This window comes from Populus trichocarpa, chromosome 1, assembly GCF_000002775.5.
Source record: "Populus trichocarpa isolate Nisqually-1 chromosome 1, P.trichocarpa_v4.1, whole genome shotgun sequence".
Lineage (NCBI taxonomy): Eukaryota > Viridiplantae > Streptophyta > Magnoliopsida > Malpighiales > Salicaceae > Populus > Populus trichocarpa.
This window is the reverse complement of record NC_037285.2, coordinates 14,016,540-14,039,273: the sequence shown is the minus strand read 5'-3', so window position 1 is coordinate 14,039,273 and position 22,734 is coordinate 14,016,540. Positions and strand designations below refer to the sequence as shown.

The window sequence follows — 22,734 nt, the reverse complement described above, 5'->3', positions numbered from 1 at the left end:
TTATTATTGGACATCATTTTATGATTTCCAACGAAAGAATTCTTCTTTAGATTTACTTGAGAAAGGCCGAAATGACCAAAACTGTCTGATCAGGTACACTGGGCTGGATGAGGGAAAGGGCATCTCGTGGATGGCGCAATCATACAGCCACAGCCAGATGACCAGAAACAGAACCGACTTTAAGTTAGATGGTAACTATTTCTTTACATCGAAAATGAAAATTCAAGGTGGATGGCCAAAGGGACAAATTAAAGGTTTGAGTCAACAAGTGGCTCAAGCAAATGCATTAGTTTCAGTTTCTGCACGAACCATGCTAGCATACAAACCATTACGATGTGAATTCAAGAGTGCATCATGACTACCATACTCCACCACTGCACCATCTTTCACTACAGCAATCATATCAGCTTCTCTAATGGTAGAAAGCCTGTGAGCCACTATAACAGTCGTTGCCCTCTTAGAGATCTTCCTTAGTGCCTCTTGGACATTCTTCTCTGATTCCAAGTCCAGTGCACTACTTGCTTCATCTAGCAGTAGCACCCTTGATCTCTTTAGAATTGCCCTTGCTATTGCTATTCTTTGTTTTTGGCCACCAGATAGTTGAACCCCACTCTCTCCTACCTATATCAAATATTAAATAGCAAGAAATCAATTACTTTTAGATCGGTCACAAGAGCGTGCCAATTCAGCAAACCTAATGTAGACAGTATGAAATAAATATGAGATCCTTGCGACTTTAAAATTTAGGCCATACCTGAGTTTCATAGCCTTGAGGGAGGCTACAGATGAACTTGTGAATGTATGCTTCACTTGCAGCCTCTTCAATCTCAGCCCTTGAAGCATTAGGATTTCCAAATGCAATATTTTCCCTTATACTACCAGAAAACAATGCAGGCTCTTGACCGACCAAAGCTGTTTGACTCCTTAACCACTTGACATTAAAATCCCTCAAATCCACCCCTCCCATTGTCACCTTCCCTTGATTAGGATCATAAAACCTTTGTATCAACCATACAACAGTTGATTTTCCTGACCCACTACCCCCAACTAAGGCCACCGTGCTACCACCTTTGACCTTTAAGCAAAAATCCCTCAACACAATAATCTCAGGCCTAGAGGGATATGCAAAAGTTACCATCTTGAGCTCGATATCCAATAGGTTTGATCTATCAATTTTCTTACCTCTATCCCGGTCACTACGAATCAATGGCTTACGATGAATGATATCAAAAATAGCAGCAATTGCAGGAGCAGCCATGGAAGTATCCGGCGCTAGCCCCGCTAGTTGTCCAACAGAAAATGAACTCAGCACAAGAATGAGGAAAATTTTGTATACCACGCCAATGTTTGTTTCCCCTTGTTTTACGAGGTAGGCTCCAAACCAAAGTGTTAAGGTATATGCACCATACATGGCCCCTTGAGAGAATCCAAGTGTTAGGCCTAGAACTTGTGACCTTTTCACTGATTTCTTCTTGGGCTCAGCCAAGGCTCTATCAAAGGACTCCACTATTTGGTCTTGAGCAGAGAAGGTTGCTACTGTTCTTATACTTGAAACAGCACCAGCAGCAATTGTGCTAGCTTTGGCATAAGAGCTATTATCTAGTTTTGGTCCAACGTTTATGATCAAACTCAAGTAGCTTGCACCAAGAGTGAAAGGAGTTAGTGCTGCAGCCAAAAGAGCCAATCGCCATTGCAGATAAAATGACAGACCAAGACCAACAGCAGCTGAACTTAAACCCATTAACAAGACTGAGAGTCTATCACCAAGAACGGATCGGAAACTGATACAATCAATTGAGAGCTTTGAAACAAGTACTCCTACGGAATTTTCTTCGAAATCAAACCAACCAGGTTCTTGCTTTAGTATAGATCGAAATAAGAGGTCCCGTATTCTCACGGTAAGTTTTGTTCCTGCCCATCCGCATAAACCTTGCTGGCCTGTCATAGAAATAATGCAACCAAATCCAAGACCTACAAGTATTAAACAGAGGCGTCCAACATCTCTCTTCAGTTTGAATTTGTTATCTTCAAAGTAGATTGTAAGGGCTTCGCCTAGAAGGTAAGGAAAGACTGAAAGTATTGCACCGGCATGCATACCCAAAAGAAAGCCCAGAAGAAGCTTGACAATCTCTGGTCTCTGAAGACCCCAAATTTCTGAGAGTTGATACTTTCTTGGCTTTGCACTTTCCTGCATTTCCTCCTCTTGTTGATTCTCTGCTTGCATTGATTTTAAGTACCTTGATTTTGAGGTTTCAAATGCATTCTTAGATCTCAAATCAACAGATTTCTCGTAAATAGAGAACTCCATATCCTTGGCAGCATCCTCCTGTTTCAATGCAGATTTTGAAACAGCTTCAGTGGCAAGTTTGACAAGGTCATAGTACGCACCAGCATTTTCCATTAGCTGGCGATGGTCACCAATTTCAACAACAGAGCCTTGATCAAGAACAGCAATGGTGTTGGCATTTCTTACTGTCGCTAGCCTATGAGCAATGACAATGGTTGTTCTGCCCGTGGATATCTTATCGATGGCTTGCTGAACAACAGATTCAGACTCTTGGTCCAGAGCACTGGTGGGCTCATCTAAAAGAAGGATTCTAGGATTCTTAATCATAGCTCTAGCTAGTGCAATTCTCTGTTTTTGCCCCCCTGAGAGTTGGGTTCCCCTATCTCCAACCTGTCCATAAGTAGCTTTCCTGGTAAGAATTAAACCATATGTGCTTGTGCAGATATTTTACTGTAAATTTTAAATTATGCAATAATATGGTTGTGATAGTGCTAAGGTACCTGAGTGTCATAGCCAAAGGGAAGGCCAGAGATAAAGCTGTGAGCATTGGCAGCAATGCAAGCATTGATTGCTTCTTTCTTTGTGGCATTCTCCTTTCCCATCATCACATTTTCTAGTATGCTGGTGGCAAACAGAACTGGCTCCTGCCCAACCATGCCTATTTGACCTCTTAGCCACTTGACTTGCAGTGTCCTCAGGTCATTACCGTCCAAAGTTACTACTCCTGCAATAATATGAAGAACTCAACCCCATTAGATGCTTCATATTGTCTCACTGATACAGCCTCCATTTCTGAGCCAAGTCCAATATGATAGGAGTACGATGATGAGGAGCTTACCATTGATGGGATCGTAGAACCTCTCTATGAGAGCAAAAACGGTGGACTTGCCACCACCACTAGCACCAACCAGTGCAAGAGTCTTTGCGGATGGAATAACTAGATTAAGAGAGCGGAGAATTACAGTTTCAGGACGCGATGGGTAAGCAAAAGTAACGCCTTTGATCTCGATCCTTCCACCAACAGTTGACAGTATCCTTCCATGGGGGCTGTAAGGATCTATATCAGGAATTCTGTCTATAATTTCATATACTCTGGTTGCTGCTACTGTGCCTTGCGCAAATTGAGCAAAATATGATAGAGACAATGCCAATCCTCTGTCACAAAAATCCAGACAATAATTCTTGTCTTTAATCATGCTTTCAGAGTTATGGCTTGAAAAGATTAAAATCTCATCAGCAAACAAACATACAGACAGCATTTGATGACGAGAATTTAAGACATGATTACCTTCCCCCTACATTGACACCAAAGAAGCAAGCTATGGCATCACCTCCACTTATCTCTTTCCTTGCAACCAGGATAGATCCATACCAAAAGGCCAGTGCCCATGTTGAGTAGGTAACCAAGTAAATAACTCCCATTCCAGCACCCTTAGCAAACCCAATCTTTGCACCGATAGGCACCGACTTCATCAATAAATCAGCATATTTCCTGGCCAACTTATCCTCAGCAACAAAAGAAAATACAGTCCTAATTGAACTGATTGCCTGCTCAGCTACGCCACCAGCTTTCCGATAAGAAACCTACCATTATAACAAGCCAAAAACAATTGTCCACTATATTCTTCCAAGTAATTGAAATAAGGCATATCTGAGTCCTTGAACTTAGTGTCATACCTCTTCTTTTGTAGCTAGACCGACATAAATGGCCTTATAAGCAATGCCACAAAACATCGTTAATGGAGTGACTGACAAAACCACCAGAGATACCTTCCATGACCTTAAGAACCCGACCCAATAACCGCAAATGAAGGTAAATATATGATGGATGAAATGTGCCATCTGCAAATATGATAAAAAGATCCACTGCATATCAGCACTAATAGTCTACCATGATCTAGTCAAAAACAATTTAGCCGGCCTGTTAACTGAAAAAAACACGCTGCAGGCTTAAATTATGGGCAAGTTAAGAGCATAAAATTAGTACTTAATGATAAAGTAATCATATTATATGTATTACACATATTCCAGACAAATAACAAAGGAAAGGAAAGGTAGGATTGACCTTCTCCCCCATCACTTCTTGGATTTGTGCAACATCACTTGAAATTCCATGCATAATATCACTAGTGCTGACTTTTGTATCATAGAAAGTGATATCTTGCCTTAGAACTGCGCTCAGATACAAGTTTCTTATTCGATGAGCTGATCGTTCTCCAACTAATCTCCAACAAGTGATTTCTGTTTCACCCGAAAGAGAGAAATTATGTTGAGGCAAAGTGATTTATGTCAACTTACTTGACGATAAAGACACTGTTGTAAAACCATAAAATGGATAGCGACAAAGTAAATTGCTGATGCTGTTGTTATTCAGAGTTCATTTAATAATCTCCCACTTACCTAAATAGGCTCCAACCACAACTAATGCTGCTACTCCAGTCATAAGCAGACATATCTGCCATTGCAAATTAAAACAGTAATAATAATAATCAAAACAAAAAATAATGTTAATTAATGTGCATCTGAAACCAATATTTTCAAGGCATCAAAAAATTCGTCCTGCAAAGTTGTGGAAGGAGAGGAAATTGTATAAACACAAATGAAAACGCTTACCCTCTCCACTTCTTTCATCATATTATCATCAGAGTGCTTCGCAATCCTGTTCACAAAATCTCCGAAAAAATAAGAATACCATGGAAGAGATCCTCCATTTATGAGAGCTCCTAAACAACCCAAAAACACAAGAACCATATCCCATTTCGTCGAGTATTTGAACAGACTAAACAACCCTACTTCCCTTCGTGCTGCTTCTTCGTTGTCATCATCCTCCTCATCATAATCTTCATCTTCATACTCCGAAGCCTGATCAATGTCATCATATGGATATTTACCGGGAACGTAATCACGACTGGTTGATCGATTAGCTTCATAAGCACTGAGTAAATCATCATGTCTACTACGGGATAATTCATGACCATGATGATCGTGCCCACCGTGTGGAGTACTGTGGTACAATGGACTAACACCATCATCTTCCATATAAGCATGAGACACTGAAATCCATCTAGAATCTTTATCACCATGGAGATTAGTGTCAGTCTGCAATAACTCTCCCTGTTTCTCAACATCCTCGCTGTCATAGTCAATCATGCTAAGCTCATCTTGATCAACCAAAGGACTTGCATTTCTGCGAGCCCCTCCCTTAATAGCCTGAGATATTGGTCTTGAAATCCCATGATGGGATTTACTGTAAGCAGCCGAGCTATAATCCCTAACATGAACTACCGACCTCTCATTATTTCTGGCAGCGTAGCTTTGTAGCTCAAGCCTCCCAGCAGGTACAGCACCATAGCTAGATTGATCGTAGTATGGATTTGTGAAGGTTCTAAATCCACCATGTGTACGTGAAAGATAGTAGTCATTTGCTGATCTTTGAAAAATATGTCTGTTTGATGGTGTGCTAGCTGCCCATGGGCTAAGAGCTGCTCCCAGGCTGCGGGTATCATTCCACCCTGTGGGCTGAAACTGCCATGAAAGCTCATCTTGCCATGACGTATCATTGTCCGTGGCGAAAGGCGTGGAAGGAGTTTGGCGAAGCCTATTTGGAGTATTTGTAAAGCTGAATTGTGTAAATGAACGTGAATCATACTGTGAGTTAACAGGAGTGCTGGGGTGCCTGAGTTGCCTACGCTGATGATAGTTTCGTGAGCGGCCGGTGGAGTGGTAATCAATTTCAAAGGAGGAATCAGCCATTGATTCGAGTACAGGCAATGGCGTGTGAGATGCGAGTAAAGTGTTAGAGAAAGAAGGTTAGGATTTGTAGAAGAGAAGTAAACATGCCATTGCAGAAAACAACAGGGTTATACAAATTTCGTGAGTAGAGGCTAGTTGTGAGTATCGAGCTGGTTGATTTAATGAGTTTCGATCATGCCGCCTGTTTTTTGTACTAAAATCAAGATACTTTATTGGAAACAAAGTCATAAAAACTGGATTCTTCACCTCAGTTTTGTTGTTTTCTAGTCCTCTCTGGCCACTAAATTGCCTGAAACAAAGCTGTCATTTAGTTTGTTGTTTTCTAGCTAGTTCTCTCCGCCACCTTGTGGTTGACACAATTTGGCTAGTTTTGACTAGGCTGAGATGAACTTTAAAGCTTAATTTGATCTAGTTTTATTGCTAACCGACGGTAATAGCTATTAGAAAATAATATAAATTATATAACAGCTTAAGCTATTGGGTTGAGATGGTTCTTTGACATAGTATCAGAGCTTTGATAATCAAACGGTCACGAGTTCGAATCTCACAATTCCTATTTATTTGATAAAAATTAAGCACAGGGTAATGTAGACATGTACAAGTTTCAAGCCCAAAGAGTTTTTATTTGAGGGAGTGTGTTAGAGAATAATATAAATTATATTATGAGAACTCACCTAACAGCTTAAATTATTAGATTAAGATGGTTTTTATGAAATGTAAACAATGTGAAAGCAGAATATGCACATAAGAAAGATTGCGGCTAATGCAACAAATGGTTGGCTTGATTTGCCTCTCACCAAAGGGGATGGCGAGTGGACAGTACGCTACGCCAACAAAGCCGGCCATTTGAATGTCCATAGAGTCTATGCACGGAAACCTAATGAGATGAGTTGTAATATGAAGGGATATCGACTTTTACGATGATTCAATCATTAATCCTAACGAGATTTTGTCTTCATGTTTCTCCTCTATGATTCTTTTCTTGACCAGCGAGAAACCTAAATTAAAAAATATACAGAACAACTTGTCCTTACGTAATTACATGTCCATATGTAATGCAATCACAAGTTCATGACATCAACCACACGACTCTATTCCATTTGTCAGCATAAAATTTAACGAGCTGCTGTTTTATCGATCACATAAATACATAATATTATATTTCTGTATTCGAATTTGATATAGCTTCGACCAATCTATTTTGAGGTGACAATATTGAGAGGGATGTAAATCCTTCAGCCTATCAGCCCACGGGGACACGCGACATAAAAACTGAGTAGGTTTCAGCAATCGGAACTTGAAGAACATCCCCATCCACAACAATCCTATGAGCCCAGGGGCCAACATCAATGGAACACAGCTTTCCTTGATGACACTACAGTGTGCAAAAGATGCCTATCGACATCAAGAGCATTGACTTCGTTAACAAGTATTGGCAATCTTAACAAGAAACAATGACATGAAATTAATGTAGTGGAGAAGAATGGTAAAATAACAAGCATTGTATACAAGCTATTGCTCCGCATATAATCACATCACTCTCCTTAAGTTGTCAACAACTCTAATTCTAGCAAGAGTTCGATTTCTCATATACATCACACACGGCTGGAGACTGAGTAATAGAAAAAAGAATGCTCCTAGACTACCAAAATCCCAAGAACGCCAGTAGGCGATTTTTGTTCAATACAATATACAACATATTCGAGCACATGCGTTCGTATCCTATATATAATCCCTTTACACTATCACTTGATTGATGATTCCAGGAGTAGCTCCAAGCTTTTCTCTTAAGTGATTATCTAAGCTTTGAGTCACTACCTTTGCTTCGGAAGGATGACAGAGAGAAGAATGACCGTGGTGCTGTAAAATTTGAACTTAAATGTGTAAGCAAATCATCATAAATAACCAACTCCAAAACAGATAACTTTATGTAAAACGTTGTTGATCACATGAAGTAAATGAACTCAAACTCTTACTAAATACTCCATAAACAATCAACAGTTTTTTTTTTCCTTGTTTTCTGTTAGGTAGCTAGATTGAACATAAAATGTCTTGAAAACTTGTTAACAATGGGTCTGCAAAGGACTTGAACCACTTGTATGCCACTCGGATGGTCAGACTCGACAATAATTAATTTAGCTCAATAGATCAAACATAAGCCTCTTTCTTAAGCTGTTAAGCTAAAGGAGTCAAATCTCAAAGGCTATAAACAAATCCCAAATTCCTGATTTTCATGTGTTTTTGTAATGCTGCACCGATCAAATAAGAATCATGTACATGTGCGATATTAAATGATTAGAGTCATGCAAGGCAAATATCCATAGAATGCCTTCCATTGTATCATAATGGCATGCATTGAAAACATGCACATTCATACAGGTCCAGTTAAGTGCAAGATTGTAAAACCTCCCCCTATTGGTCCAAGGTTTTATATTTTACACGCTAAAAAACACTTCATGAAAACTAGCCATGCATGACAATAATCATGCAAACAAGTAGGGCGTGTTTGGCATTGCGGCCAAAATGTTGTTTGCCCAAAATTTGAACTTTTTTTGGCTTAAAATTAATTTTTTGTTTGTGTTTTTGAATTGTTTTGATGTGCTAATATCAAAAATGAATTTTAAAAAAAATATATATATATTATTTTGATGCATTTCTGAGCGAAAAACACAACGCTAACACTTACCACTCCCAAACAGGCACTAAGACACAGTACATGATTCTTATTTTATAAGTGCAACAGTACAAACATGCTGACTTACACATGCTAGAACTTGTTTGTTGATTTTTATGCAGAGCATATGTCATGGATCACATGCCAGCTTTAACATGATAGTATATGCATTAGACCAAGCAACCATGCTCACGAACAAAACCTACCTCTCAAACACTTGCGAAGGGGTGTTCAGTTCTGTAAGAAGATTTTGAAGAAAGCATTACCTCGAGTGGAAGTTTCATGTTCCTGAATCCTACATCAGTAAGAAACACATGCAGGGCGAATGCCTCCCCTATCATGCAGCTAGTCCCTTGGTTGGCCCCATAATCATGGAAACATATCAACCAATCAATAGCATTTTAATGCTAGCATGCAATTGAAATAGTTTAAGTGATGACCACAAGCTCAGCTCTATTAACTCACTATAAAGTCAATGAACAGAGCATTGATGTTCTCAGGCTTGTCTTCATATCAAGTCAAGCTACAGCACAAAACACCAAGGTACTTGGGCCAGCTTACCAGCTCATCTCAGTAAAAAGCATCTTACTTTACCCTAACAGATTCAGGTTCAAATTTGGAGAAATTAGAGAGGCACCTAATTTGAAGCTACTCTGTGCAACGTGCAATGAAAACTTTTCTGGAAACACATCAGATAAAGCTGGGAAGTCCTTTAAACATGACTTGACAGAATATTCAACAGCCTAAAATGCCAAGCAATTTATTGTGACGAAATTTAAGAATTGAGTAATTTAGAATATTAACAAGAAGAAAACATTCACCTTTAATAGAGCTTCCAGACAAATGATCATCCCTCAATTTAAAGTTTGCTGGAGGTGCTGGTATGGAGCTATGTAATGCTTGAACTGCAAAAAAATGACAAGGGTCAAGTCATCTATGCAACAATTCAGCATTGCAATCAAAACTCATAACCCGATTAAGAAAACCTAGGAAAAGCTCCACCATTTGGTGGCATAATATGTGCAATTTGTAAAAGAGCCAGCCAAATCTCTGTTCACCTGAAGGTATTACATAAAGGGCAATTTATTCAATAATACACAAGTTTCAGATGTAAAGATCTAGAGCAGAGGTCATGCTCGCTTCATTGACAATTATGTCCAAATCATGCCACTTTTAAAAATTTCTGGTATATGATTTCTAAATCATTTTTATTCACATAGGATGAGCAAAGGAGGTCAACTCATTGACTACCAATTAAATATCAGCATGTAAGCAGAAAAAAAATTGAGATCCATGTATCAAAGACCAGGCACTGCTTTTTATGCCAGAAGCTCCAGCGCTGGTACAGGTCTTAAGAGTCATTGAAACTCTTGAAAAAAAAACAATACAGCAGAAAAATTAGTGCAGGATGAATAGAAAAGGAGGTTACTTTAAACTACATGCAGCATTTTGCCTTTATAACTCCTTGACATTCAAATAGAATCGAGATTCAGATCTGTCTATAAATTCCCTTCATGAACCAACAGTTAAGGGGGCAAGAAATCATTGTCAACCCATAGAGCCATGATATCAAGGAGACGAATAATAGTTAATCAATCAGGGAAAGCAAATATAGCTTACCTTGCTCATTGAACAACTCACTTTCATTAAAGCCATCATCTGAAGGGTGACCCTGTGAGAATCCCATTCTTGACTTCCTCAAATCTTCTGATGACCGATTGGCAGGATCTCGCCCATCTTCTGTATCATCATCTCCTTCAGAAGTGGTAGCAGAAATCCAATCAACCAAACCCTCTGCCCCACGACTTTTCCTTCCAAACTTTAACAACCGTTTGAACCCTTTGGTCACATCCTTGCGAGACTGATTATGGGATGAATTGGCAACAAGAATAGGTTTCTGCGCACTTCCCCACTTCTTCCTCATCCGAGCTACATCAGCCTCTGTTTGGGTCAGAGAATGAGAATTCCATGATGCAGGACTCCCAATTGGAGAGTCCACATAAGCATCAATATCTGAGGTCTCATGTGGGTAGGAAAATGGATGTTGCATGCGTGAGTTCCATGACACAGGGCTTTCCCCAGGTGAGTCCTGCAGAGACCCTACAGCATGGAATGTTGAAGGCACAGACGCAGGCAATTCAGCAACTGAAGAAGGATCAATTTGAGAAATAGATCTCAGAGATTCATCATTCTCGGATCCAGATGTACCCATCTTGTCTGAATCCAGGCTTAGTCTTGGTTTGCCATTATCCATATTAGCACAATCTTCAATCTCGGTTGTTTCAAGTCCCTCGTCTTCTTCTTCCTTTGACTCATCAACTGAATCTTCTGCCTCAAAGGCTGATTCTTCAAATTCTTCATTTTTTAAAGTCTCAGATGCTACCATAGCTTTCAGTTTCGCAACAGTTGCTCCAGAACCAGGACCTATGCCATTGCCCTTCCTGAGGAAAGGCTTTGACTCCACATTCTTTGAGAATTTGTCATATGGGATCTGCTCAGTTTGCTCTTTATCAAATTTCAATGGTGCCAAAACAACATCCGAGTTTAATGGGGGCAAATCCTTGAACTCAATAGGACCGGCAGAGCTTTTGCGCAAGGATTGAGACCGCTGGTTCTTTTCTTCCTTGGCCAGAGGTATCTCTTCACTGGAACTCTTGCTGCGAGCATAGGTTCTCACCTGCAAGCGATTTGCTGCTTTGCTAACTCCAGACAAGGGCTTTGTGTTCTCTTTTCTGAAATCGGAGAAGTTTGGAACAGACTGTGCGAGAGGATTTTCTGATTGTACTCTCCGCCTCCCGGAACTTGGGTTGGAAATTTTGGATGATGACCGTGGAACTGGCACAACTGTGGTGCGAGGGGTGGATGAAGATGAATTTCTGTTCAGCAAGAGCTTCTTGTTTTGAGAGCTTCTAGAAGCAATGCCCCCTAAAGACACCTCATTGAATGATCTGTCCTCTCCATAATAAATCTGTTCTGGAAATTCGGAAAGATCTTCATCCTCTTCACTATGAATGGAATCTACTGGCTGAGGGAAAAAGAAAGCCTTACAAAGGGAGCTTTGAAATTCCAATACAAAAGGCAAGAAAAAAAAATATAACAAAATTAATGCTGAAACTTATTAGCTTCAGCACTTATTTTCCATAGACAACTGAAAGATGAAATACCTGTTCTCTCTTCGTACTTGAATTAAAATTGAATGATCTGAGCTTTTCTGCACATCTGTGAGTATCAGACAAGGAATTTTGTCTGTCTGCAGAGCAAGAAAATTTTGCCTTCATCTCAGCTCTACTCCGCTCAAGACTTTCCTGCATGGCCTTCAACTTGGCTTCCTTCTCCAATCTTTTTGTACCCCACTCCTCCCTCAGTTTTGCATCTCTTTTCTGCATGTACCTCTCATAAAATTTCCCTCTAGAATCATCTGAAAAACTAATCTCAGAGAAACTCTGCCTCAGAGAACTGCCACAGTCCTGATGATCTACTATCTTCCTTGGTGGAGTGCTAAACTTTCCAGTATCACTAGAACTCCCAGTTCGTTCAAGCACCGTCTTTTCCTGAAACTGAACAGGAGATATCTCTACAGCTACTGGTTTTCTGTACTGTAAACTTGCTGCCTGTTCAGATTGCACTTCACTAGGCTTGCCTCTCCGAGCAGAACTGGATTGATCACCAGGAATGCGAAGTTTGTGTTCAGCAAAAAGCTTTTCAAGCTCATTTGCCTTTATCTTCAGCTCATCATTTAATTCTTGATTCCCCTTAGACTGCCTCACCCTTTGAAACTGATCTGCTGATGGTACTTGCTGAGAACCAATGCTCTCTTGACTCTCAGAATACTTTTTACTGGGAAAGCTAGGCTTGTTGCTTCCATGAATAGATCCACTCTCATCCCTCCTACCCTGCAGCTTCCTAAATTGCTCTGGACCCAAAAAAGGTTGTTTCTGGACCTTCATTTTTGAAACTTCAAGATCATCCTCTGTTATCTGTTCAGTGTCCTCCTTCCTTGCCTGATCAACTTCACCCTTAAACAATTTCTGCTGTGTCTGAGAAGCTGACAGATCCAAGTCAGTCACTTTAGTTGGCAATTCCTTATCCTTCACTCCAAAACCACCTTCAAACTGTCCTGAAAAAGATCTAGTATGAGTCTGAGAAACCCCAGACCTTGACTGACTCGAGGACTGATCCCTTATTTTAATGTCGTCAATTCTATTCCCAGACGCCACATTCCCAACCCTGCCCACAAAACCTCCAATCTGGGTCTGCAGATCAACCTGGTTTTTCACTGCAACAATCTCCACCTTATCTGGAAAACCTCTCGACTTCTCCTGAAAACTCAGTTGAGCTTTAGCTCCAACAGTCCTCTCTTCCCCACCTGAAGTACCCTTCAACTTCTCCAAAACCACCTGATCACCCACCCCTGACTCCTCCCCTCTACCTGCAGATGACCTCAACTGGGCCAGAGACCCTACTTGATCTTTCAAATTCACTTTCCCCTTCAAATTCACCTCCTTCTCCTTCCTCGCAGGCCCACCACCATGAGTTTGCAAGTCACCCTGATCTTTCAACCCAGAAAGGCTCTTAGTCTCCAACTTAACTAAATTTGCTGCACTTTCTGTATCATTCAACCCTTTCTGGTCCTTATCATCATCTGATGAGACAGGAAACACATTACTTTTGGTTCCAGAAACAGAGGATGAAGAGGGTGTACACAAGGGGCTGTCTATATTGTTATCATCCTTCTTGTCATTGCCCAAGTCAATGCTCATATCACTTGCACCACTCCATCTCCTCAACACAGCCTTTTCAGTTGCAGTTGCAGTTGCAGTTGCAGGTGAAACATCAGATGATAGTCTCCTCAGCTCTGCAGATTTACCTACAGCTCCAGGTTTGCCACCTGAGCTCTCCTTCTGCTTGTTCTCAAATAGGTTGATCCTGTCCTGAACACTGAGTCTCCTAGAAGATTGGCTTGGTAGACTTGTTGATGAATTAGTCACAGCCTCCTCTTTCTTCTTTTCTTCTTCCTTGTTCTCGTTCTGAATAGTCTGTTGCTGCGTAGCGAGAGAGGAATTGGGCTGTTGATAAGTGGAGGACTTGGATTGGTTAAGGTGGAATTGGGTTTGTGTCGTTTCTATTTGTTGTAGTTCTTGGCTAGCTTGCTGCTGTTGGTGTTTATTTTGGAATGGGTTTTGGTGGGGCCTGGTCAGGTAGGAACCACTTTCATCTTCAGTGGGGTCATCAATTGACATGTCAGATCCCCACGAGGACCGGACCACTTGATCCCCCACAATTGGCTTCCATGGATTGGTCAGGTCTGGTCTTCTCTGGCACAGTAACATAAATTTGGTACAAGCCTCACTGCACGAAATATTTAATACCTTTATTAAATTGTCACAAGAAGAAAAATCTAGCTAACTAGAGTTTGTGGGAAAAGGTAATTAAGACTTAAGAAAAAAGGTGGGAAGTACAAGGAAGCTGGAACTTTTAAAACAGAAAACAACCCTGTAACAGCTAAACCTGCCATATTGTGACAGGTGAAATTAAGAAGATTGGAATGTTTGTCCTTTTTTAATACTTAATAAATCAATTGAGATAGGATGTCAACTTTCTCTGTTTTGATAATAAGATTCCAAATGCCGAGAAGTTTAAGATCTTTTCCTTGCTAATTTTGCTCCAGAATACCACCTGCTTTGTCCTAGATGGTGGAACCAGAAGGGCATATTAAAAGCCAATGTAGGGTCCACAACCAAATATGTGAATATCTCAAGTTGAAACATTCTAAACAGTGCCCCATAAAAAGTTTTCATAATGACCGGTCCCAGAGTTCAACAAGGACAACACTCAACACAATCATGAATAATTTAATTACTCAAGTGTCCTTGGTACTTTAAACCAGTAACCTATGTGGTCCACTTGAAGGAATCCCCCAAAGCACTAAGATTAAAAAAAAATCAGAAGTCAGTCACAAGGAATTCTAATGCCAACAGAGAAAAATAACTCCCCTAATTCTGGTATGAGCTCAATATATTTGTAAAACTCACAATTTGAGCTTAAGAGAGAAACTCAAGCAACTATACACCTTCATCATCTCAATAAATCACCAGGAGACCTACCTAAATAAGACATCATGCAGGCCATACATCAATCAACTCGATGATGTGCAATGTTACATCGGTGAAAAAGATAGGGAAAAGAAACACTTTCATTTCAAACAATCCAAAAACATGTAGTTCCTTTTCATGCACTATATGATCACTTGCATGCAATGACTGTTATGCATCAATAAAAACTACAGAGCAGCATTAGCCAACAGCATCTTTACACCACATGGAGTTGCCTGAAACTTCCCCATTTTCCAAGTCATAAATAGAAGCCATGTCTTTGACTTGCCAATACATCTAAATTTTAAATTAAACTTACACTCTTAAAGTCCATGGTCATACTTCATTTTCTAAATAGCTAAGCAGTCCGATGATGCACCATATTGTGATACTTTAGGCACAACAGTGGACACTAGCTGCACTATATCAGCAGTGCTACAGCTAAAACAGCTTTGACAAGTCAAATTTGTTTCTTAGGCAGAGGAGCCCCAACAAGAGCAGCTAAGAACCACCTAGAAATGACATCTTTCAATTTCAAGTTCCACATCAATAAAATTCAGATCAACACCTTGCAATTGCAGAATTTATTTACTTTTTAAGGAAGATTAATATAGGCATTTCTAATGTCCTAAAATGACCAAGGCTAAAAGTCATTTTTTTGATTTTGAATTGCCTGTCAACACAAGTACACAACAGAAAGATGAATATGACATGCATTTAAACTCTGGGTTGTGAACCTCGCCACACCTTTTAGGTTAATGAATTTTTCTAAAAATTCTAGAGTCACAGCACAATAAACAGTTCATTTGATGGATTCACACACCAGGTAGAACTGGGTAGGAAAAGAACAATTTATATAGTGAAAAGTGTTCAAGATTGGGTAGGAAGGAAAGCTAGAACCAATGTTTCCATGTCATCTTCTACTCTGTGCTGAGAAGTGGCTTGGAGGTTGTCCAATTCCACACTTAACACTAGTCCCATAGACAAGCCATCATACAACATAAAAAACTTGCAGCTAAGCCTAAATTGAAATTTCACTCTATTTTGGTCAAATTTCCCTCTTCCTCTTCATTCCTGATACCACATGTGCTTGCCTCCCAACCCAACTGAAGAATCATTTATTCCATTTCCCCAACACCCCCCCCCCCCCCCTAAAACCACATCAAAAGGCATCACTAAGCACTAAGTGATTAGAACACACAGGATTAAGTTGAACGCACATGAAACACACACAAAAAAACAAAAGTAACAGGAGGGAGAGAGAGCAACTATGCATGGAGTTCCCAAACAGCTTACTTCAAGCGATGGGCACCAAAGCGATCTGCAAAATGCTGGAGGTCTGGAACAGTGTCAAGGTTGAATCCAGTAGCAGATGCATTAGCATAGGCTGTGGCTAAATCCTCCCTAACTGCAGCAAGCCTCACATCAATCGCCCTTAGAAGCTCCTTCCTGCATAATAGATTAAGTAACAGCATTAAAGGAAATTTTAATAGAGATTTAAGCATGGCAAGCACCTATGCAAGCACACTATCAGACCGTATCTTGCAGTAAAAGCATGTCCATTTTTTAAAAAAAAAACTTTCATGATTAACATTGCACTGCAACTACTTCAATAGGCAACTGAAGATGCTCTGGCTTATGCTCATGCCTTATTAAATGATAACATCTTAATCATCTAATAAATTCAAAAATTTTGAAGACAAGATGAAGTTAACAAGCTCAAACAAATTCAGAAAACTCTCAAGTATTGACCAAACATAATCAAAAGCACTAAATAGTGCTGCCCCCCCACCCGAGCAAGCAAAACCCAGAATACAATGGAACCAAAGGTCCTTACTTTGTTGCATCAGCTCCTGCTGTGGTTCCTGTTCCATCCCTGCCTGGAGAAAATCACCCACCCAATAAGTCAGCACATGAGCAATAAATATGTTACAAAAAATCTAGGTTAGGAAGAATAATCTAGTTTAGATATTGAATGAAATTTCACATATTCATTAATAAAGGATAATGAATTCAAAATAAATCAGAGATGACCAACAGATGGTTTCAGAATTTTCTTCACTACATTTCAAATACAGCTGCAATGTCATACAGTTAGCACAGTAGTAATAAAAAAAACAGCATAAGCAACATTTTTGCAATGCCAGTTTTCAAGAAATCTGTTCATTTATCACCTGACAACTTGGTGTTACAACACACCATTTCCCATTTCTATGTTTATGTACCTTTTCACAGTTTTACTACTTTAGATCTCTTCAAGAAACTTAAACATATTAAGAGAAGAAAGAACAAGCCAAATGATAATTTTCTAAACTGATTGTGTTTGAAATAAGGCCAACTGCAAAGTATTCAATTGTGTGCTTCTTGTGAACTTGCCAATCAATATATTCATTAATTCCAACCTTTTATACCGATGCAGGATATGGCATAAAAATACTCATGCAAAGTTTGCTTCTTTTAAATGTTGACCAAACTTCTTCAGGACTAAGCAGAAGATGACACAGCAGATCCATGATTTAGGTAACCAGCATACATATTTCTATATTCACTGGCTAAATATGCCAAGAACCACAATGTTCTTAGACCATGCTCAAACCCACTTAAGACCAGTATTAAATTAAGTGAATGTTCAAAGGGCGAACTATCCCTATCCTACAACCAACACCTTCCATGCACTGTCAGCACCACATGAACCACTCCACGAAACAGATCCAGGAATCTGCGCACTTCCAATTGAAACATATTTTTCCATCTCTTCATATTTCACATGGCATCCCTCTGTTGCCTATCTATTGCTTGACTGCAACCTTTTCATTTAAATGAAAGCAAGATTGAACCCCGGTTTATCATGAGAAATGCTCCCATACCACATGAACTCACTGAGCATGCAATCACTTAAAAATATTGTCCAATGCTCTCACCAAGAAATAGGGGTCACGTGTCAACCCCAATAGGGATGAAACAGCAAGCAAACTTCATCCCACTTGAGAAACCAGCTTCTACTTTTACTATCTTAACCAAAGTCAAACTTTACAGAAGCTTTAACGTCTTATAGCTGACAACTTGCTATCTACTGTGCTACTCCACCAACACCCAAACGTTCAATTAACAAGTAGAAGTTCTATTCTTTGTCACTGATTGTAATGTAACTCTATCAAGCCTTCGTTCAGCTTTGCAAATGAAATAAGCACACAACTAGCATTGCTCAATATCTATTTCACATTGTAAAAGAGTAATATTGGCTAATTCCATTATAAACCAGAAATACATGTCATCCTTATTCTTTGTCTCAATTCAAGGCATTATCCATGAAAAAACCATTAAAAGTAGTAGCAAGTGACATTTCAATTTTAAAACTGGAAAGCATAAGATGTTATGTCATATCCTTAATTACTACAATAAATACTAGCTCTTTGCTAAAGAATTCCAGATATAAAAGACAAGACGTCATGAATAAATTTCTGAACTTCCAGTTGGGCAAGTTTTCATTTCTAGTTATTTCAACTTCTGCATAATTTAATCCAAGGTGATATATTCCAATAAACAAATCATTTCAAGACAGCTTATATGTGTTTATCCACCAATGCATGTGAAAAGAGTTCCTTGAATCTTCAAATCCACATGTTTGTCACAGTATAAACATTTGCTAATTACCAAGACTTTAGAAATCAACGCACTATATATGTGATAACACGTGCAGGTAATTTACACTAAACACCATGAAAGAAAGAAAATTAGAAAAAAATATTTTAGAGCCAGGACACTAGGATATCAAGAGGACCCAAAGTAATATAGATTCACTGCTAATTCTGAAACTAGTGTTACTAGAGGAAGAGACCAAGGAAGATGCACGCAACAATATAGATTATCAAACTAAATTATTTTGACTCTGTAGCCAGTATGAGTTTCCTACTATTTAATAAGGAAATCTTCATTAAAGAATCTGATTTCAGGTACCTCTGACCAGTAAATTTGGACATATACTATAATTCTGTAATTTCCATGAGACAATATCTACTCTTATCTAAAATTTATGTATGCCACCAAAGAGGGGAGACAGAGCCATTATATACTTGGTGTTTATTCACTTTTGGGGCTGAGCCTTCATGATTCTGATTAGGGTGGTAGACTTGCTTCCGGTTCCCTCATGGTCTTGGAAGCAGGAAGAAGTGCAAAATTTCTGAAAGAGGGGCATTTGGTGTATTTTGATGGAGAGTCATGTGACAATTTTCGAAAACCATTTCTCATCAAGTAAACTGTTTTCACCAGGATTGTGTTTCAAACAACCCTGTGATGCAATGCTGGATGCTTTTCAAGGTAGTTCCCCAGCTGATATTCAGGGGATAGGAGCGCTTTACTGTTTTTATTTTGTTCTACTCGTACTTCTTTCATGAGATGATATCTCTGTCTCCTGATTTATCTACTAAGTCATTTTCTTTACAATAAAATTCTTATTTTATCTTAAAAAACATTAATGAGAATGCATTTTCTTTCCAAGAAAACCAGTAAGTTCATTAAACAATTTCCAAGCAATTGAAAATTCATGAATTGTTATAGAGGTCAGTGAGGATGTGTGAGAACTAGGATTCTAGGGTATGTTATATAGTTCCCCAAGTTGATGGCAATAAAATCAGTTATCTAGTATGTATTTAGATGGAAGATATTATCTTTTTAGCATTACTGTATTCAGAAGAAACCGAAAAAAAATGAGAGAAACATACACACCTAAAGCACCAGAAAGTTGATCTCCAGACCCCTGAATCAAAGGAACCTCAAATTCAGTGAGAACTGCTTTTCCAATAATTATCATGATTATTCCCTACTTGATAAAATGGTAGTCGTTACCTGAGAATATATTTTCCGGGCTGCTTCTAACTGAGACATCTCTGCATCAAATGTATTGACCATCTCTAAAACCTCCGGTGAACTGACAAAACGCACAAACCTGAAAACATGAAGTGCAATCGTGTCAAAAGATGAACGAACCATTTCTTCCTACAGAAACAAATTGTCTCAGATAGCACTGTATAAAACCTCTCAAGTGTTCCTTTTGTGAACCAGGTCTCAGCATTTCTACGCCGGTCAACCTCTAGTTTAATTGACTGGACTGCCTGTGAAGCTTGTTCTTCTGCAACCTTCAAATGAGTTATAAATGGCTTTACTGGTCCAGACACAAGCTTCTCTGTGTTTCCATTGCTTGAAACAAACAAGTCACATCTGCCAAAAGGGAAAGATGAGTTAATGTATCAAAACACACACACAACAAGCACATAAAACTTTATGAATAAAAACTCACCGTGTCAGGTTTGGCAACAGTTCAAACACAGCATAGTCGAGAAGTGTATTGGATTTCATTTTCTCACCAGTATATTTAAACTAGTTCTGTATGCTCCAACCTCCTCATATAAATGGATGTAGTCAAGCCTTGATTAATCAAGTCTCAGAAACAAGCAGATCTTCAGTCCAAAAGGAACCCAACCCACAATGCAAATTCTGAAAGTAAAAACAAAACCAATAAATGGATTACCAATTTTGCAGTTTAAACTGATTAAAAACCGATTTAAACTCCACATATGCATATCAAACGAGGAAAACAATAATTTAGTACCCACATTGCAAATCCAAATGGGACAAAACATAAAGTTACTATCCAATGGTTAAGACTTAAAATTTATTAATTGCGAAGCCATAACTCAAAAACAGAAACTATTACTTTACATAGAATAATCAAACAAAACCCAGATCTGATTCCATCAAAATCCAACCCCGAATGCCTGACCCAAGAGGAAACCAAATTCAAAAGCCAAACAACCATTCAGACAAATACTCATACAAACACAAAAATGCACTAACTTTGCATGTAAAGAATCCAACTTTTTAAACCCAGAAAAAAAGAAGAAAAAAAAGATGATGAGAAATGTGGGTTAAATCATACCTGAAAGACCAATCAGTGAGATCTTAAATGGGTGAATCGGATCCTATATTTCAAATTGGGTGCCTGCATTTGGGTACCAACTCTTTTTTTCATATATATTTGAATTTTTTTCTTTAAAGAGATTAGCTTTTCTGGGTTTCTTTATTTTATAATTTTTTATTTTCTTTTGCAGTTCTAAGAAAACCCTAACAATGACAAGATGGTTTTTGCTTTACTCATTTCTCAAATGCCAATCTTTTCTTTTCTTTTTCTTTTGGCTTTGCTTGCTTTATCTCTCTCTCTCTCTCTCTCTGTAGTCTGGTCTGGAGTACAGGAAGGGAGAGGGAGAAAACTAGTACTAGTCTATGAGTGCGTGTCTTTTGTTATGTTCTCAGACATTAACTTTTTGTTTGTAATTTGAAAAAAAATTAACTACAAAAAGTTTTGAAAGACGAGTTAGTATTTTGAATTTACCAAAATGGACTTGAGGGTAGTGGAAGTTCAATTACTGTACTGCCCGGCAAACTGTTCTTCTTTTCCTTATGTCTTGTATAGCATTGCGTTTAACCGCACTTGGGTGAATTCTTAAACTTTTTTTCTTTTTAAATTATTTTTTTTTATGTTTTTGAATTTTTTAATATACTGCTGTTAAAAATTAATTTTAAAAAATAAATATATATATTATTTAATACATTTCAAGATAAAAACACCTTAAAAACAATATAAATTTATGTTTTATTTTACTTTTTTATTATTTTTTGGTGTAGGGTTAGTGTTTTATTGTGAGTTGATTATAAAATTAGTAAGCGGTAAGTGATACCCTTTGCTTGGAAATGGAAGTGATTGGTGTGAAATAGTTAATCTTAATATAGATTTGCAAATATCTTTACTTTACAAGATAGAGCATTCTAAAATAGTAAGATGGATTTAACAACAACTTCTTTGCTATATATATATAAATTTCGGTATCTGAAAACCCACTAGACTCTGATTAATCTTGTCAACTTGGGTTGACCCACTAATAAGTAAAACTCTTCTAGTGATGGTGTACTCTATTTACAAGTCTCAAATTCAAGATCTTGTTTAAGGTAAACAAGTGTCAAACCACTTAAACCAACTATCGTTGATTCTTTGCTATATATTTGTGTTACTCCTTATATTATAAATCAATTTTGTTTTGAAAAATCCATAAAATCCCCCTTGTTTTATATTTTGATAAGCAAGGTAATAGTGTCAATATGCATGCTAACATGCACAGGCTCTCCTCTCTGGCTTTGTTTCAACCGTCTATGGGTACAATTAGGGGGTGCTAAGGACTGGGTGGGAGGTGTTGTTTGTCTTGTAACATAGAACGTAAGCAAGAAGAGTATACACAGAGAGATAATAATTCATTCAAATCATCCATTCAGTTAACTTTTCAACGAATATCAACAAACTATACACAAAAACAAGAAGAGTAATCACAACGTAAATTTCTCTTGCATGCTCTAGAATGAGACATTGTTGGAAGTGTTGTTGTTGAAGAGAGAATAAAATGGTTCTAAGTGTTTTGGTGTTCTAACAATCTCAGAGAAGATGATTTAAACTACAGTGGTAATCTTGTAAATATTTAAATAACCTTTGTTGATTTTATTTTAAGATGATGTAAAGTGTTACAAAGTGTAATATTATGAAAGTAAAATATATTTCACACCAAACTATAGGATATTAAATATAATTTCCCAAAGAATAACTAAAATTATGATTAATAATTTTCACTAAGCCTGCAACCATATGTACGACTAAAACCGTTATTTAAGAAGTGTTTGAGAGCATTTCAACTAGAGTTTTTAAAAATTATGATTTTGTTTTTGCTTTAGATTATTTTTTATATATTTTTAGATCATTTTGATGTGCTGATATTAAAAATAATTATTTTTTAAAAATTATAATTTTAATATATTTTCAAATAAAAAATATTTTAAAATATAATTTTTATGTCATTATCAAACACCTCTTTAAAACCATGCTTCCC

General features: G+C 38.2%; 2 protein-coding genes across 6 annotated transcripts; both read right to left on the bottom strand.

The window, feature by feature from the left end:
• Nucleotides 1-16: 16 nt before the first annotated feature.
• Nucleotides 17-6,268, bottom strand: LOC18094697 (ABC transporter B family member 19). Its single transcript, XM_006369050.3, has 9 exons — nt 4,901-6,268; nt 4,688-4,742; nt 4,353-4,528; nt 3,965-4,129; nt 3,576-3,871; nt 3,126-3,442; nt 2,788-3,011; nt 755-2,677; nt 17-621 (listed from the first exon to the last, which is right to left on the bottom strand). Exons 1-9 carry the CDS (start codon nt 6,038-6,040, stop codon nt 274-276), a joined length of 4,644 nt encoding a protein of 1,547 aa, XP_006369112.2. The 5' UTR covers nt 6,041-6,268; the 3' UTR covers nt 17-273.
• A 1,259-nt stretch (nt 6,269-7,527) lies between these two features.
• Nucleotides 7,528-21,103, bottom strand: LOC18094696 (COP1-interacting protein 7). Of its 5 annotated transcripts, none has more exons than XM_024593371.2 (12): nt 20,742-21,103; nt 20,103-20,299; nt 19,841-20,023; nt 19,652-19,751; nt 19,532-19,562; nt 16,644-16,686; nt 16,103-16,255; nt 11,879-14,063; nt 10,335-11,739; nt 9,536-9,619; nt 8,981-9,066; nt 7,528-7,900 (listed from the first exon to the last, which is right to left on the bottom strand). In XM_024593371.2, the coding sequence occupies exons 2-12, from the start codon at nt 20,159-20,161 to the stop codon at nt 7,778-7,780; spliced, it is 4,452 nt and encodes a 1,483-aa protein (XP_024449139.2). In that variant the 5' UTR covers nt 20,162-20,299; nt 20,742-21,103; the 3' UTR covers nt 7,528-7,777. The 5 variants fall into 5 exon arrangements, 4 of the variants coding, with proteins under 4 accessions (XP_024449139.2, XP_024449153.2, XP_024449149.2 ...); XM_024593381.2 differs by having other exon boundaries at nt 7,658-7,900; nt 8,921-9,066; XR_002979817.2 differs by lacking the exon at nt 7,528-7,900 and adding an exon at nt 9,180-9,309 and having other exon boundaries at nt 8,997-9,066; nt 20,742-21,102.
• Nucleotides 21,104-22,734: the final 1,631 nt, after the last annotated feature.

What these genes read in the sequence shown, in the direction of transcription:
- LOC18094697 (XM_006369050.3), bottom strand. Translation starts at nt 6,040, where the DNA reads ATGGCTGATTCCTCCTTTGAAATTGATTACCACTCCACCGGCCGCTCA. An exon ending in GTCTAGCTACAAAAGAAGAG is followed by an intron (nt 3,872 to 3,964) that starts GTATGACACTAA and finishes TTATAATGGTAG; the next exon opens with GTTTCTTATCGGAAAGCTGG. An exon ending in GTTCTACGATCCCATCAATG is followed by an intron (nt 3,012 to 3,125) that starts GTAAGCTCCTCA and finishes ATATTATTGCAG; the next exon opens with GAGTAGTAACTTTGGACGGT.
- LOC18094696 (XM_024593371.2), bottom strand. Translation starts at nt 20,161, where the DNA reads ATGAAATCCAATACACTTCTCGACTATGCTGTGTTTGAACTGTTGCCA. An exon ending in TGAGTTGTTCAATGAGCAAG is followed by an intron (nt 9,620 to 10,334) that starts GTAAGCTATATT and finishes ATTTTTTTGCAG; the next exon opens with TTCAAGCATTACATAGCTCC. An exon ending in ACATGAAACTTCCACTCGAG is followed by an intron (nt 7,901 to 8,980) that starts GTAATGCTTTCT and finishes CAAATTTTACAG; the next exon opens with CACCACGGTCATTCTTCTCT.